Consider the following 18611-nt stretch of genomic DNA (forward strand, 5'->3'; position numbering starts at 1 on the left):
GAACATATCAGCCGATAAAAAGATTTATTATCAGAAGGAAAATATTCAAATCCAAACTGCAAACGATCACAGGATGAAGGACTGTCAGATGCCTCCTGAACCAGCGTGCTCTGCACCAGTCTTTACATCCAGTCCCAGCCCGGCCATCGTCAGGCTCACCGGAACCGGGTTCGGTCCCTTTCCTGCAGATTACTCCAGACTTTCACTCATTTTCTGAGCAGCTGTTACAGTCCTGCTGCACGGCTCCGGTTGGTGGTTCCTGCCTCAGAACCTGGTGAAAAGCACCGAGGCTCCTTTAAAGCAGCTTTGCATCTGAAGGAGGGTCGGAGGGAAACATTCTGACCCAGAGTTTACGCTGGGAGCACATTTAATCCTTCTCTGTCCCATCTGAACATCACACGGAGCCTTTGGACCTCTGTCTGAGCTTCGCCGCCACCTCGGGGAACTGCTGTGTGAACAGATGTTTTGTGTACTGCAGCTCAGGAGTTATGAGCCTCTGACACGTTGTCCTGGTCCGTCCTTCCAGCTGCGGGTTCAGGTTGTAGCCCTGAATCACAGCGGCGCCGTACTGGAACGGCTTCAGCGCTGCGTCTCTCACCCTGGACGGGTGGACCGCTCCCCCTTCTTTCAGGCAGGTGTTGGCCAGCTTGGCCTGCAGCCCCCTCAGCTCAGAGACCTCCCGCCTCATGGCCTCCTGCCCGACCAGTCGCTCCACTTTGCGCCAGAAGCTGGCGTTGAAGTGCAGGTAAATCCTCCAGTCCAAGGCGTTCCAGCGCTGGACTCTTTCTGCGGTATCTGCTGACAGCCGGTGGCGCGTGTGCTGGCTGCGACTGTTCAGCCTGAAGGAAACCACGTCCTCCAGCGACCAGCAGAGGGCGTGCCTGAGCAGGACCATGGACTCCTCAAAGTAATCGGAGATCAGGACGAGGTGGAAGTCCCGCTCTATGGTTGCTATGGCGGCGCTGGCTCTCTCATCCAGGTCCTCATCTGCCACGTTGTTGTCGAAGCCGAAGTCGAAGGCCAGGACGTTGTGCGCGTAGTGGTTGTTGCTCACTGAGGAGTTGTAGTTCCTCCAGCTGCTGTCCAAGAACCTGTCCAGGCTGGGAGTCTTCCGGAAGGCCGGGATGCTCTTGTAGTAAATGAAGATGGACTCCATCATGGCCGCCGGGTGTCTCAGAACCGAGAAGTAGAAGGCATCCTGAGGCATCACTTTAGCCACCTGAATGATAAAAAGATGAACTTGAGGTACATTTTCAACATTTCACTGCTGGCTGTTTGAAGCCAACATACTTCATGTTTGGTCTCATCAGCTGGATTTGATCTGTTTTTATGCATCAGTTTTTACATTTCAGGTGAGAAACAGAGCAGTTTGTATTAGTGTTAGTAATAACTAACTAATCAGACTTGTAATAACTAATTCATCAGACTTGTGATAACTAACTAAATAATAAGACTTGTGATAACTAAATCATCAGACTTGTGATAATTAACTAATTAATCAGACTTGTGATAACTTGTGATAACTAATTAATCAGACTTGTGATAACTTTTGATAACTAACTAATCAGACCTGTGATAACTTTTGATAACTAACTAATCAGACTTGTTATAACTTGTGATAACAAACTAATCAGACTTGTGATAACTTGTGATAACTAACTAATCAGACTTGTGATAACTAACTAATCAGACTTGTAATAACTAACTAATCAGACTTGTGATAACTAACTAATCAGACCTGTGATAACTAACTAATCAGACCTGTGATAACTGACTAATCAGACTTGTGATAACTAACTAATCAGACTTGTGATAACTAACTAATCAGACTTGTAATAACTAACTAATCAGACTTGTGATAACTAACTAATCAGACCTGTGATAACTGACTAATCAGACTTGTGATAACTTGTAATAACTAACTAATCAGACTTGTGATAACTAACTAATGAGACTTGTGATAACTAACTAATGAGACTTGTGATAACTAACTAATGAGACTTATGATAACTAACTAATGAGACTTGTGATAACTAACTAATGAGACTTATGATAACTAACTAATGAGACTTGTGATAACTAACTAATGAGACTTGTGATAACTAACTAATGAGACTTATGATAACTAACTAATGAGACTTGTGATAACTAACTAATGAGACTTATGATAACTAACTAATGAGACTTGTGATAACTAACTAATGAGACTTATGATAACTAACTAATGAGACTTGTGATAACTAACTAATCAGACTTGTGATAACTAACTAATCAGACTTGTGATAACTAACTAATGAGACTTGTGATAACTAACTAATGAGACTTATGATAACTACTAATGAGACTTGTGATAACTAACTAATGAGACTTGTGATAACTAACTAATCAGACTTGTGATAACTAACTAATCAGACTTGTGATAACTAACTAATCAGACTTGTGATAACTAACTAATCAGACTTGTGATAACTAGCTTCCGGCGTATACTGCCGTCAGGTTTGGTGCAGGAAGAAGCGTTCTCAGGAAAGAGCTCAGTGTGTTTATCTTTGTTTAGTTTATTATCTTTTTCGCTGTGCTGTTCACAGCAGAAAAGTTTTCTTTCTCTGAACTCGTGTGATTTTACGTTCAATGTGTTACTGTTAGAATGAAAAAATGACTCTAAAGTCACGTGTGAGGTTGTGCTGAAATAAAATGACACCAAACAAGTAAAAGTAACAGATTTCAAATTAAATCAAATGCAGCCAGTTCTACTCGAACCCCAGAGGGTTAAGTCCAGCGGCCCACGGCTACGTACCCGTTTGGACCCGTTTGGATCCGTTTGGACCCGTTGGACCCGTTTGGACCCGTTTGGACCCGTTTGGACCCGTTTGGACCCGTTTGGACCTGTTTGGACCTGATTAACCCTGTTTTGCTCTGATAATCTCGGCTGTAACTGACCAACTGCAGCAGACGGACCTGGATCACCTTCTGATGCCGTTCACCTCAGACTTCCTGAACCTCATGTGGTTGCACAGGATGTGGACCCGTTTGGACCCGTTTGGACCCGTTTGGACCCGTTTGGACCCGTTTGAACCCATATGGACCCTTTGAACGCGTTTGGACCCCTTTGAACCCATTTGGACGCTCACCTCAGACTTCCTGAACCTCATGAATCTCATGGACCTGTTTGGACCCATTTGGACCCATTTGGACCCATTTGGACCCATTTGGACCCGTATGGACTCCTTTGGACCCGTATGGACCCCTTTGAACCCGTTTGGACCCCTTTGGACCCGTATGGACCCCTTTGGACCCGTTTGGACCCGTTTGGACCCGTTTGGACCCCTTTGAACCCGTATGGACCCCTTTGGACCCCTTTGGACCGGTATGGACCCCTTTGAACCCGTTTGGACCCGTATGGACCCCTTTGAACCCGTTTGGACCCGTATGGACCCCTTTGAACCCGTTTTGACCCCTTTGGACCCGTATGGACCCCTTTGAACCCGTTTGGACCCCTTTGAACCCGTATGGACCCCTTTGAACCCGTTTGGACCCCTTTGAACCCGTTTGGACCCGTATGGACCCCTTTGAACCCGTTTTGACCCCTTTGGACCCGTATGGACCCCTTTGAACCCGTTTGGACCCCTTTGAACCCGTATGGACCCCTTTGAACCCGTTTGGACCCCTTTGAACCCGTTTGGACCCCTTTGAACCCGTATGGACCCCTTTGAACCCGTTTGGACCCGTATGGACCCCTTTGAACCCGTTTGGACCCGTATGGACCCCTTTGGACCCGTTTGGACCCGTTTGGACCCCTTTGAACCCGTATGGACCCCTTTGGACCGCTTTGGACCGGTATGGACCCCTTTGAACCCTTTGGACCCGTATGGACCCCTTTGAACCCGTTTTGACCCCTTTGGACCCGTATGGACCCCTTTGAACCCGTTTGGACCCCTTTGAACCCGTATGGACCCCTTTGAACCCGTTTGGACCCCTTTGGACCCCTTTGAACCCGTATGGACCCCTTTGGACCCCTTTGGACCCGTATGGACCCCTTTGAACCCGTTTGGACCCGTATGGACCCCTTTGGACCCCTTTGGACCCGTATGGACCCCTTTGAACCCGTTTGGACCCCTTTGGACCCGTTTGGACCCCTTTGGACCCGTATGGACCCCTTTGAACCCGTTTGGACCCCTTTAGACCCGTTTGGACCCCTTTGGACCCGTATGGACCCCTTTGAACCCGTTTGGACCCCTTTGGACCCGTATGGACCCCTTTGAACCCGTTTGGACCCCTTTGGACCCGTATGGACCCCTTTGGACCCGTTTGGACCCCTTTGAACCCGTTTGGACCCCTTTGGACCCGTATGGACCCCTTTGAACCCGTTTGGACCCCTTTGGACCCGTATGGACCCCTTTGGACCCGTTTGGACCCCTTTGGACCCGTATGGACCCCTTTGAACCCGTTTGGACCCCTTTAGACCCGTTTGGACCCCTTTGGACCCGTATGGACCCCTTTGAACCCGTTTGGACCCCTTTGGACCCGTATGGACCCCTTTGAACCCGTTTGGACGCTCACCTCAGACTTCCTGAACCTCATGTGGTTGCACAGGATGTGGAAGCGTCTCCGGCTGCCGGCGCCCTCCACAAAGTGAGAGGAGAAGAAGAACGGGTAGAACAGCTGGCTGCTCTGTTTCAGCGGCAGGGCGAAGCTCAGGTTCCTGCTCTCACCGTATCGGTACAGAACGTTCAGGATGCTGCTGCTCGCTGTTTTGTGCGTCTTGAGGAAAACGATGTGAGACTTGGGGCGGCAGGCTGCTTCGGTGTTGGCGGGTCTTTGGGTCGGGGTCCTCCATCTGGGGTCCTCATTCGCCGCCGCAGAGTTTGGGAGAGTCGGCTTGTGTTCGCTGAGCGAAGACGTCAGACTCAGGAGTCCCATCAGCTTCACACCCCTGGAAAGAGTCCCGAACAGTCAGCGTGATGGCAGGCTGCTCCGAAACATTTGTTCAGTCGTTTCAGGATTCTTTTACACGCCAAAACGAGCTTTTATGAGTTTTAAACCTGCGCTTTAAAGAAGCTGCCGGAGGAGACGACTCCATGTCAGTTATTCTGTAAGAAACACGACTTGTGATAACTAACTAATCAGACTTATGATAAGTAACTAATCAGACTTATGATAACTAACTAATAAGACTTGTGATAACTAGACTTATGATAACTACACTTGTGATAACTAACTAATCAGACTTATGATAACTAACTAATGAGACTTATGATAACTAACTAATCAGACTTATGATAACTAACGAGACTTGTGATAACTAACTAATCAGACTTGTGATAACTTGTGATTACTAACTAATCACTTGTGATAACTAACTAATCAGACTTATGATAACTAACTAATCAGACTTATGATAACTAACTAATGAGACTTGTGATAACTAACTAATCAGACTTATGATAACTAACTAATGAGACTTGTGATAACTAACTAATCAGACTTATGATAAGTAACTAATCAGACTTATGATAACTAACTAATAAGACTTGTGATAACTAGACTTGTGATAACTACACTTGTGATAACTAATCAGACTTGTGATAACTTGTGATTACTAACTAATCACTTGTGATAACTAACTAATCAGACTTATGATAACTTGTGATTACTAACTAATCACTTGTGATAACTAACTAATCAGACTTATGATAACTAACTAATCAGACTTATGATAACTAACTAATGAGACTTGTGATAACTAACTAATCAGACTTATGATAACTAACTAATCAGACCTGTGATAACTAACTAATCAGACTTGTGATAACTAACTAATCAGACTTATGATAACTAACTAATCAGACTTATGATAACTAACAAGACTTGTGATAACTAACTAATCAGACTTACAATAACTAACTAATCAGACTTATGATAACTAACTAATCAGACTTGTGATAACTAACTAATCAGACTTATTATAACTAACTAATCAGACTTATGATAACTAACTATTGAGACTTGTGATAACTAACTAATCAGACTTATGATAACTAACTAATGAGACTGATGATAACTAACTAATCAGAGTTATGATAACTAACTAATCAGACTTATGATAACTAACTAATCAGACTTGTGATAACTAACTAATCAGACTTATTATAACTAACTAATCAGACTTATGATAACTAACTATTGAGACTTGTGATAACTAACTAATCAGAGTTATGATAACTAACTAATCAGACTTATGATAACTAACTAATGAGACTTATGATAACTAACTAATCAGACTGATGATAAATAACTAATCAGACTTATGATAACTAACTAATCAGACTTGTGATAACTAACTTATCAGACTTATTATAACTAGACTTGGGATAACTAACTAATCCTAAACATTTGTTCAGTCGTTTCAGGATTCTTTTACACACCAAAACAAGCTTTTATGAGTTTTAAACCTGGAATTAAAGAAGCTGCTGGAGGAGACGACTCCATGTCAGTTATTCTGTAAGAAATGTGACAAAGATGCGGCTAAATTTGGTCAAAATTAAAGGCGCTCTTTATTTTCATGGCCCACTTTTAGCTCATTACAGACCGACTGGAGTCCAGTTCCACCAGCAGGAACTTTACACCGGTGGTGGGACTGTCCATCGTTGTTCTCCTGCCACAGCAAACTCAGACAATGGATTCATTCATGCAGCAGATGGCGTCATTCAGCCCACAATATTAGTCCAAAAACAAACCTCTGATGTAGGGCTGGGCAACAATTAAAATGTTTAATCTAATTAATTGCCTGATTTCCCTGATTAATCTCATTTGTACGCAGAATCCAAAAATGAATCCAAAAGTAGCGTATAGCTTTTAGCATTTAGCTTTATTTTAAATGTGCTGCCATATGAATGAAAGTGCCATAACATTTGTTGTGCAAACACACTTTTAACATCAGCATCTTTCTGTAGTTTTTATGTAGAAGCCTCGCTCCACTGTCTGTTTCCTTGAATGACTTGCTGCTATCAGTTGTGTGTTTTGCCTTTAAGTGATATTTTAGACTGGAACTACTACGCTGAGAAGACAATTCAACTTGGCAGTGTTTACAGATGACTTTGGTTCTGTCGACTCCGCCGTCTGGAAGAACTTTAAGATGAAAACGGCCGAGTAAAAGTTCCGTACCCTTCTCCATGTTTGGTGGATCCGCCGATTACTTTCTTTTCCTGTTCCACAGCAGACAGCAGCAGACTTTTACAGAATAAAAGCCTGTGAGCAGCAGACTTTTACAAAATAAAAGCCTGTGAGAAACAGACTTTTACAAAATAAAAGCCTGTGAGAAACAGACTTTTACAAAATAAAAGCCTGTGAGAAACAGACTTTTACAAAATAAAAGCCTGTGAGCAGCAGACTTTTACAAAAATAAAAGCCTGTGAGCAACAGACTTTTACAAAATAAAAGCCTGTGAGAAACAGACTTTTACAAAATAAAAGCCTGTGAGCAGCAGACTTTTACAAAATAAAAGCCTGTGAGCAGCAGACTTTTGCAAAATAAAAGCTTGTGAGCAACAGACTTTTACAAAATAAAAGCCTGTGAGCAACAGACTTTTACAAAATAAAAGCCTGTGAGCAGCAGACTTTTACAAAATAAAAGCCTGTGAGCAACAGACTTTTACAAAATAGAACGCTGCTGCTGGAGTTTTAACCCGGACTAAGAGATCTGAACACATCACAGCAGCTTTAAAATTTTTACTCTGGCTTCCAGTCAGTCACAGAATAGATTTTAAAAGCCTGCTGATGGTTTACAATCTGTGATGTGTTCAGAGAATATAAAGCCAGCAGAGCTCTGAGATCCAAGGACTCAGGTCAGCTGGTCCAGTCCAGAGTCCAGACTAAACATGGAGAAGCAGCATTTAGCTGTTATGCTGCTAACAAGTGGAACAAACTGCCAGTGGAGATTAAACTTTCACCAAATGGAGACATTTTTAAATCCAGGTTAAAGACATTTCTGTTCTCATGTGTCTATGCATGAAATCTGCACGCTATCTTTGAACTTATGTATTTTTTTATGTATTTTTAATGCTTCTTCCACTCCCTGCTGCAATGCTTATTTTATGTAAAGCACTTTGAATTGTTTGTACATGAAATGTGCTATATAAATAAATTTGATTTGATTTGAAATAAAAGCCTGTGAGCAACAGATTTTTACAAAATAAAATAAATAATAAAACCTGCGTTAATGCACAATAAAATATTTATCGGCGTTAAATAATTAACGAGTTAACGCGATAATAAGGAGTTAACTCGCCCAGCCCTAATCTAATGACATGAGACCCTAAAATCTGAGCCTGTCTCATTCGTCTCAGTCAGACCTAAAACAGGGAAACATGTCAGTAACTCTGAGCTGGACTCTGTTCAGGGACGTTTAGACTTTCCAAAACAACACAAACGGATTCTTTCCATGAGTCACACAGGAAAATCTGCTGTTTTTAGTTAACTTCTTCAGCTGGTGAACAGAGTCGGGTCTCAGGGGTTCTGTGTTTGAGTCGCTGTGAGCTCACCTGGCGTGGCGGATGAGGAAGGTCTGAATGGTCACGCAGACGAGCAGCAGGATGAGCAGCATCCACAGACAGTGGCGCCTCCTGGTGGACCTGCAGGGGGCGCACCACCGGCACACAGAAAAGGGCTGAAAAACACTCTGATGCAGTTTGATTGATGAAAACAGTTTCATAAACATGTCTTAGAAATATCGTTGAACGATAAACGTTGTTCAGAGCATATTTTGGGATGGAAAGCTTGACATTCTCCATCACTGCTGCCTCAGAGTGGACGCACGAGGCCTTTTTCCACCTCTGCTATCTTTATTCTGATAACTTTGCATGATTCAAGTTTGAAAAAATGCTCTTATTTACTTTATCTTCGGCTGGCTCCTGCAGCCTCGCTCCGTTTGTGCCAAAAGCAAGTGGAGCTGCGTTTTAATAAATCAAACCAGAGTTGAGGAGTTGCAGATTCCTGGAGGAGAGGATCCAGTCACGGAGCCAGAAGTCAGACTGTGTCTGAGCAACATAACAAAAACAAAAACCGCTCACACCGTCCAACTGTTAGTCGAGTTAAAGACACGAAAGCAGGCTTAAACAGCATGAATGTCAGATGTGGAGTCAGATCCAGGATCAACCCGGAGCTTCACTCCAGATAAGGGCTGAGACAGCGAGGCGCTCAGATCAGTGGAAACCACATCAGCGTGAAGATATTTCAGGCTCAGACCATCATTCAGTGAGACTATCTGACTGATCTCACAGTAAAGTGGGGCATGAAAGGGGAGGAGGGCGTCCACTAAGAGTCATAATATCCTCCACATCTAGAGTCTGTTAAACAAACAAGATCTAACTTTCTTTTGACTTTTATTTCCCTGCAGGCAGTCTGAACTCAACATATTTCCTGTTCTGTCTCATCAGCTTCATTTAATCTGCTAATTAACATCCAGATTTAGGTTTCAGGATACCAAGAGTTTTATCATCCTGATAATGAGGATGTAGAAGCAGCCGTCCCACTGATGGAGCCGCTGTGACAGTCAGAAGAGAGGCAGGAAACCTCCTCACGTCAGGCTTCAGCCTCAGTATTCAGGCTCAAATCAAACCAACTCTGCAAACTGTGGCTGTAACCAAGCGCAGTAGATTCTGAACACTGCTTTTCTTCTTACTCTCTATCCTCTAAAGCAGAAACTGGCCATAAAACGTCACCAGATTTAGTCTGCAGCCCTTTCATTTTTTAATGTGAAGCATCTGAGCAGGAAGAGCTGTCTTTCACTGATGGGGAATTATTATTATGAGTCTGTGTCTTCCTCCAACAATAACCTCATCGAAGGTCCTTGAATTATCTCCACCAGGACTGGATTTATATCCAGTTTCAGCTGCACAGCACGACTTCAAAAGGAAAATATCACCATCAGACTGAGACATCTTTCTTTTTATGGTCAGTTTTCTAGCTGAAGTTCTTTTGTTTCTTATTTATTCAAACATACAATATGGACTATTAAACTAAATCAGAGTTTAGTATCTCACAGATGTGTTGGGGACCTTACACCCTGAATTCAATTGTGGATTAAACTGGACTTTATTTTGAAATTTCCAGGTGGCCAGTGGTTTGAAAATGACAGCAGTGGTCCTCAGATCGATCCCTGAGGAACTCCACATGTAACAGTTTTGTGAGTAAATATCCTTCATTTGTACAACCTGGTTTAGATGTTTAAGATAATAGGCGGTAAGGATCTTTGATGTGCCTCCATCCTGTTAGATTTGGTATAAAAACCACCTGATGAACCAGGACTTTTACTTTGTGGGTCTGGTGATGCCACTTCCTGCCAGATAAAAAAATGTAGAGATACATATATTTTATATCAGATGTAGTTTTAAAACACTTTTTACTTGTTTGTTGGTGAGTTACTGTCTTTGACTATTTTTTATTGATAGAAATGTGATGATTGAGCATCATATTAATGACATATTAACTTGTTAGCTGGGAAGGACGCAAGCAGAAAACAGAGGAAAGCTAGCAGAGAACAGAAGGAAGCTAGCAGAGAATAGAAGGAAGCTAGAAGGAAGCTAGCAGAGAACAGAACACAGTTAGCAGAGAACATAGGGAAGCTAGCAAAGAACAGAAGGAAGTTAGCAGAGAACAGGGGGAAGCTAGCAGAGAACAGGGGGAAGCTAGCAGAGAACAGGGGGAAGCTAGCAGAGAACAGAAGGAAGCTAGCAGAGAACAGAAGGAAGCTAGCAGAGAATAGAAGAAAGCTAGCCGAGAACAGAAGGAAGTTAGCAGAAAACAGAAGGACGCTAGCAGAGAATGGAAGGAAGCTAGCAGAGAACAGAAGGAAGTTAGCAGAGAACAGAAGGAAGTTAGCAGAGAACAGAAGGAAGCTAGCAGAGAATAGAAGAAAGCTAGCCGAGAACAGAAGGAAGTTAGCAGAAAACAGAAGGACGCTAGCAGAGAATGGAAGGAAGCTAGCAGAGAACAGAAGGAAGCTAGCAGAAAACAGAAGGACGCTAGCAGAGAATGGAAGGAAGCTAGCAGAGAACAGAAGGAAGCTAGTAGAGAACAGAAGGAAGCTAGCAGAGAATAGAAGAAAGCTAGCCGAGAACAGAAGGAAGTTAGCAGAAAACAGAAGGACGCTAGCAGAGAATGGAAGGAAGCTAGCAGAGAACAGAAGGAAGTTAGCAGAGAACAGAAGAAAGTTAGCAGAGAACAGAAGGAAGCTAGCAGAGAACAGAAGGAAGCTACTGGTTAAGGTGTCGTGTTAACTGCTGTTATTCTGAGTCACTGTGCTGTCTGATAACAGACAATAAAACAGGAAATAAGAGGCTTTATTAGGATTTCAGCTGCATTAAAATACAGTTTATGAAAGCAGAGACAGTAGGAGAGAAGCTAACATATGTTAGCACAGCTGGATGTTAGCTAGAAAGCTAATAGCTGCCGTTCTATAGTCCTGTTATCAGTATCAGGAGGAGATAAATATGTTTTTTGTTCATATCACCCAGAAATAACTGGAAGCTAAAAGCTGATTCATGATGTGATCATTTTTCCTTTAAATGCTTTTTATTGCCAAAGTATTTCTTATCTGATTACTCAATGAATTGGTTGATTAGAAATAATCTGCCCTATTTAACGTAGACTGTGATGCAGATTTGAGCTGCAGGTTGTTTCTTGTCTCAACGTTCCCAGCAGAGCAACACTGACGCTGACCTCTGGGCTCTCAAATGTTGACTGCACACACGCCTTTAACATTAATGTATGTTTCATGTATGTTAAGTGTTTGTTGGTGCAGTCTGTGGGCTTCCAAACCAAGTCCAGACTCGTTTGATCTGCTTCACATTTCCAACTTGTTTCTCTCCTCTGCCAAAGGTTCCAGGCTTCTTTTGTTTTGTGAAGTCGCACTGGAGCAACACACTGACATTTTACCAACACTATCTCATATTTGGACTCGATCAGCAGAAAAGTTCATAAAGACTCTTTTGTGTCAGCAGACATCCAGCCGGCTCCTCTCATGGGCCTCTTTCTGCTGCGCACACAAACCTTTGACCTCTCTGTGAAAGGTAAGATGCAGCATGGAGGTTGAATTTCAGGTATTCTCCTGTTTGCACTGGACACAAATCCAGAGCCGGTGTGAGCGCAGGTCTGCGTCTCCATCAGGACGTTAAACTGCACCTTTAAAAGTTCAACTGCACCTTTAAACTGTACCTTAAAACTGCACCTTTAAAAGTTCAACTGCACCTTTAAAAGTTCAACTGCACCTTTAAACTGTACCTTAAAACTGCACCTTTAAAAGTTCAACTGCACCTTAAAACTGCACCTTTAAAAGTTAAACTGCACCTTTAAACGTTAAACTGCACCTTAAAACTGCACCTTTAAAAGTTCAACTGCACCTTTAAAAGTTAAACTGCACCTTTAAAAGTTCACCTGCACCTTTAAAAGTTAAACTGCACCTTTAAAAGTTCAACTGCACCTTTAAAAGTTAAACTGCACCTTTAAACGTTAAACTGCACCTTAAAACTGCACCTTTAAAAGTTCAACTGCACCTTAAAACTGCACCTTTAAAAGTTCAACTGTACCTTTAAAAGTTCAACTGCACCTTAAAACTGCACCTTTAAAAGTTCAACTGTACCTTTAAAAGTTAAACTGCACCTTTAAAAGTTCAACTGCACCTTTAAAAGTTAAACTGCATCTTTAAAAGTTAAACTGCACCTTTAAAAGTTAAACTGCACCTTTAAAAGTTAAACTGCACCTTTAAAAGTTCAACTGCACCTTTAAAAGTTAAACTGCATCTTTAAAAGTTAAACTGCACCTTTAAAAGTTAAACTGCACCTTTAAAAGTTAAACTGTACCTTTAAAAGTTAAACTGTACCTTAAAACTGCACCTTTAAAAGTTCAACTGTACCTTTAAAAGTTCAACTGTACCTTTAAAAGTTAAACTGCACCTTTAAAAGTTAAACTGCACCTTTAAAAGTTCAACTGCACCTTTAAAAGTTAAACTGCATCTTTAAAAGTTAAACTGCACCTTTAAAAGTTAAACTGCACCTTTAAAAGTTAAACTGCACCTTTAAAAGTTAAACTGCACCTTTAAAAGTTAAACTGCATCTTTAAAAGTTAAACTGCACCTTTAAAAGTTAAACTGCACCTTTAAACGTTAAACTGCATCTTTAAAAATTAAACTGGACTTTTAAAAGTTAAACTGCACCTTTAAACGTTAAACTGCACCTCTTAAAGTTCAACTGCACCTCTAAAAGTTAAACTGCACCTTTAAAAGTTAAACTGCACCTTTAAATGTTAAACTGCACCTCTTAAAGTTCAACTGCACCTTTAAAAGTTAAACTGCACCTTTAAATGTTAAACTGCACCTTTAAATGTTAAACTGCACCTCTTAAAGTTCAACTGCACCTTTAAAAGTTAAACTGCACCTCTAAAAGTTAAACTGCACCTTTAAACTCTTCCCGCATGCCGGGTCGGCCACTGCAGCCACGCCACCGGTGTTCTGGTCCCCCGTCTGACCGGCTTCGAGCCCCTCCCTCCCACCCTCAGACTTTTTAGGGTCGTCTGGGATCCGCCCCTTGAGGGGGGGGGGCTCTGTGTTTCGGTTCATGTCTTGGTTGATTTTTAGTCTTGCCATTGGTTTTCCCCTCACCTGTCCAGTTTCACCAGCTGCACCTAATCACTCACTCCCTCTTTAGTTTCCAGTCTCCCCTCTCAGCTTGTGGGTTCTTTGTTTGTCACCTGCCCTTCATGCCATGCCACAACCTGTTCTGACCAAAGCTAAGTATTTATTTATTCCATGCCATGAAAGTCTTTTGTTTGTTTTTTCCCAGTTATGCTTTTTGAATCCGGCTCAGCCGCGCTTTTAGTTTGAACTTTGTTATAGTTATTTTTGCCTTAATAAATCAACCTTTCTTTTGAAGTCCGCAGCCGTGTAATTCTGACAAGTCTGCCTGAAATCAGTTCAAATCAACCGACACATCCAGATAACCGAGCTTCTGCTGCGTGTAGACACAGCTCCACTCTGATCGGGTGAAATGTTCTGAAGGTTCTGAAGGTTCTAAATGTTCTAAATGTTCTAAATGTTCTGAATGTTCTAAATGTTCTGAATGCTCTGAATGTTCTGAATGTTCTGAATGTTCTAAAGATTCTGAAGGTTCTGAATGTTCTAAATGTTCTGAAGTTCTAAATGTTCTAAAGGTTCTAAATGTTCTAAATGTTCTAAATGTTCTGAATGTTCTAAATGTTCTGAATGTTCTAAATGTTCTGAATGCTCTGAATGTTCTGAATGTTCTGAATGTTCTAAAGATTCTGAAGGTTCTGAATGTTCTAAATGTTCTGAAGGTTCTAAATATTCTGAAGGTTCTGAAGGTTCTGAATGTTCTAAAGGTTCTGAATGTTCTGAAGGTTCTGAATGTTCTAAAGGTTCTGAAGGTTCTGAATGTTCTGAAGGTTCTAAATGTTCTAAATGTTCTGAATGTTCTAAATGTTCTGAAGGTTCTAAATGTTCTGAAGGTTCTAAAGGTTCTGAAGGTTCTAAATGTTCTAAATGTTCTGAAGGTTCTAAATGTTCTGAAGGTTCTGAATGTTCTAAAGGTTCTGAATGTTCTGAAGGTTCTGAATGTTCTAAAGGTTCTGAAGGTTCTGAATGTTCTAAATGTTCTGAAGGTTCTAAATGTTCTGAATGTTCTAAATGTTCTGAAGGTTCTAAATGTTCTGAAGGTTCTAAAGGTTCTGAAGGTTCTAAATGTTCTAAATGTTCTGAAGGTTCTAAATGTTCTGAAGGTTCTGAATGTTCTAAAGGTTCTGAAGGTTCTAAATGTTCTGAAGGTTCTGAAGGTTCTGAATGTTCTAAATGCTCTGAAGGTTCTGAATGTTCTAAATGTTCTGAATGTTCTAAATGTTCTGAATGTTCTGCGTAGCTGCAGTCAGACTGATCCTTAATCCTAAACTTAAATTGTGGGAATGACCAGTTAACTTAAAGTTTACTATTCTGGAACAACTAGTTTATTCTAGTTGTAGTTAAATTGTAGAACAGCAGAGTTTGAAGTGTATTTATTGTACTTTTATAGTACATTTAGTTCACACATACTTTGTTTTATAAGCATACTAAACAGTTATTCTAAAATGCCTCTAATATTCAGACTATATGTCATTAATATGTTCAGATTTTATTAATGTTGAGCTCATTTTATTCATGAAAATGAGTTTTTAACCATAACTCACCAGCGTGCTTTGCTCTTCTTTTATGAAATAAAAGTGTAAAAATGTCACTTTAAGATGAAACTAAAACTTTCTGATTTAAGTTCAGTTACAATAATAACTCTGAGAATACCATTAATACAACTTAAATATATTTAACAGAAAATACACTTCAGTAACTGCAGATATATTTTCCTCTCAACTGAAGTACGATTAGTTTAAAGTGTGAAATCAGAATATTTCTTATTCATTTAAAGTTTAAAGCTTTTGTTAATAAACTGTTCAAATGTGAATATAACAAATAGAATAAATTTATATTTCAGATGGTCCCAGCTGCTCCGTTCAGGCTCCAAACTTCCATCATTCAGTAAAAACAGGAAAGTGTTCATTAATCCATTAAAGCTGCTCTCATTCACACATTTTTCTGTTTCTTCTGTCAGAAACTGGGACTGAAACTCAGCCCATTGAGCCTCAGAGTCGGCTCACTGAAAGCACTTCCAGGCGGTCGCTCTGCTCTAATAAAATCCAGATTTCAGAACCGCAGAAGCAGCATTAAAGCAGCTCAAAGACGGAGAACTCAGCTGGACTCACATGGATCTCCCACAGAGGTGAGCGGCAGCAGGAGGCGGGAAGCTTTCCTCCCACAGTCCACAGCGTTCGTCACGCTTCGGTTATTAACCGACACACTTTAGATGAGAAACTAAGTCCCACTTCTTCTAACTGAGGGACAAACAGTGAACAGGACCCGTGAACCAACCGGAACACTTCCTGGTTCTGGGCCAATCAGCAGGCGGGGATCTGATTCAGACATTTGACTCGTCTTGTTACCCGAGACCCGATCAACCTGGTTCATGTGAGCATGGATTCAGGGTGGATGCAGACACGTGCACTCTCACGTGCACTCTCACGTGCACTCTCACAGGAAATGACCTTAAAGGGACAGTTCGCCTCTTTAAAGGGACAGTTCGCCTCTTTTGACATGAAGCTGTGTAACATCCCATATCAGCAGCATCATTTCTGAACATCTTCTTACCCCCTGCTGCGTCCTGTGAGCAGAGTTCCAGCCTCGTTTTGGTGCTGATGAAGGTAGTCCGGCTAGTTGGCTGGGGTTTAAAAAATAAAGCGTTTTGCTTCTCAGAACAATATGCGTTCAACAGAGTAATACATTTGCATCACAAAATGGTTCTCCAGGAAAAAGTCAGACCTCACAATCTCTTGGCCCTATTTTCTCTCCCTTCTTATTACTACATACGATTGATCATATATAGCAGGGGTCTTCAACGTTTTTCAGGCCAGGGACCCCCAAACTGATGGAGAGTTGGAGCAGGGACCCCCCTACTATTTATATGGCACACAATTGTGTTTTATATTTAACGGGGCCTAGTGCCGTGTATAAACATAGCTACTCTGTTATCGTACATTCAATACTAAGCTATTCAAATAATACACAGGTTAATATATTCATGTTTTTATTTTAAACATGTGCAAGGTACAAGGTGGCCGTGCCACTGCCATTTATAAACAAACATCTTGCATACAACACTGAGCTATTCAAATAATCCTCAGATTTGAACTTTAAACATGCATGTAGATGGGACAATGAATCCTCAAACCATCTGTGGATGGCACACGTTTGCACACAATTTGTGAGAAAAAACTGTTTGAAAAAAAAAAAAAAGTCTAATCAACCAAAGATTTCGCGACCCCCCCCCTGCAGTACCTCCTGTTGAAGACCTCTGATATATAGAATAAATAAAGGTGGCTCCAGGACCCAGAAGCCTGTGGAACACCGCTGATGTCAAAACCTTCAATCTATACACACTCAGATCAATCGAATGGTGACTGTGGTGTACCCCAAGGGTCGATATTAGCACCTGTTCTTTTTGCCCTGTACGTGCTCCCCCTGGGTTCCATTTTTAAAAAGCACAAAGTCCTTTTTCATTGCTTTGCAGACGACGTTCAAATGTATCTGCCTGTAACCACCAACGGCAGCCGGTCCGCAGTACAGATGCTGCAGGATGGTCTCGGGGAGGTACAGGCATGTTTGAACCTAAATAAAGATAAAACTGAGATTCTGGTGTTCGGAAAAAGTAATCCCCTGCATGGACATGACATTACACTTTTGAACGCATATTGTTCTGAGAAGCAAAACGCTTTATTTTTTAAACCCCAGCCAACTAGCCGGACTACCTTCATCAACACCAAAACTCGGCTGGAACTCTGCTCACAGGACGCAGCAGGGGGTAAGAAGATGTTCAGAAATGATGCTGCTGATATGGGATGTTACACAGCTTCATGTCAGAAGAGGCGAACTGTCCCTTTAACTCATGCTGCTTTTATCCAACCCAGCGAGCATCAGAGCTGCTGTAAAACTCTGAGAACAGACCCAGAGAAATAATAAATCTCTCCTCAGTTGGAACTGTTTTCTCCTCCCTGACCCACGGCTCTGATCCCTCAGAGCAGCTCAGAAACGGCTGCAGCCTCCTTCAGATGGATGCTCACCTCTGGAACATCTGGCTCCTCTGGAACATCTGGTTCCCCTGGATGTTCCCCTGGATGTTCCCCTGGATGTTCTCTCCCTGCTGCTGATGCTGATCAGAACCTGAACCCGCGTCTTTATTCACATTTTCAGGGTGAAATGCGCCTGATGACGCAGCTCTCCACCTGCACCAGCTGCGTGCACGGCTCTGAGACATCCAGAAGCCTGACAGCGGTCTCACAGCTCCACGCGCGCACACGCACGCACGCATGCAAACCGATCCCTGTGCGCCGTAACCCGATCCGTGCGTGTCGGGCCGTGCACGCAGAACCGTTCCAGGCTGAAAGTATTCCCAGTGTTTAGCAGCTGCAGCTTAAATCCTCTGTTGGAGGAACTTTTCCTCATTTTATCTGAGATATTTTAAGATTTTATCTGAGTTATTTCAGGATTTTATCTGAGTTATTTCAGGATAAAATGCGGGCTTCGGTCAGAGCAGGTTTAATCAGGGTCAGGGCAACACGAGGCGGACTTACGGGCTGCTGAAGCTCGGAGGAAACTTCCGGATCCATCTCCTCGGCACCGGCAGCATCTCCCCGAACCATCCGACGCAACTGTCGCTCCGGTGGCCTCTGGGTCGGTCTGCGCTCCCGGAGCTCCGCGCGGCCATGCGCGGCTGTGCGCGCCGCTGTGCACGGACAGTGTCCGGACTCCTCCCCCCGAACCCTCCCCAGCCGCGGACCCGGGACACCCAGAGCGGGACCGGTCACCTGACGCACCGGGGGGACCACCGGGGGTTCAGCCCGGTTTATCTATTATTACCGGCGGCCTAACAGCAGCCGCGGTGGTGATGGAGCTCATTTCATCACATGTCAGCCTGCTGTGGGTAAAATAAAGATTCTGCTCCTCAGGAGGGCGGATTGATCCGGAATAAA

At 42.5% G+C, this 18611-nt stretch overlaps 1 protein-coding gene across 1 annotated transcript; it reads right to left on the reverse strand.

Moving 5' to 3' along the window:
- Window positions 1-58: 58 nt before the first annotated feature.
- Window positions 59-18322, reverse strand: gal3st2 (galactose-3-O-sulfotransferase 2). Its single transcript, XM_075452421.1, has 4 exons — window positions 18213-18322; window positions 8537-8626; window positions 4558-4930; window positions 59-1219 (listed from the first exon to the last, which is right to left on the reverse strand). Exons 1-4 carry the CDS (start codon window positions 18266-18268, stop codon window positions 395-397), a joined length of 1344 nt encoding a protein of 447 aa, XP_075308536.1. The 5' UTR covers window positions 18269-18322; the 3' UTR covers window positions 59-394.
- Window positions 18323-18611: the final 289 nt, after the last annotated feature.

This window comes from Odontesthes bonariensis, chromosome 20 (genome assembly GCF_027942865.1).
Source record: "Odontesthes bonariensis isolate fOdoBon6 chromosome 20, fOdoBon6.hap1, whole genome shotgun sequence".
In the NCBI taxonomy this organism is placed as follows: Eukaryota; Metazoa; Chordata; class Actinopteri; order Atheriniformes; family Atherinopsidae; genus Odontesthes; species Odontesthes bonariensis.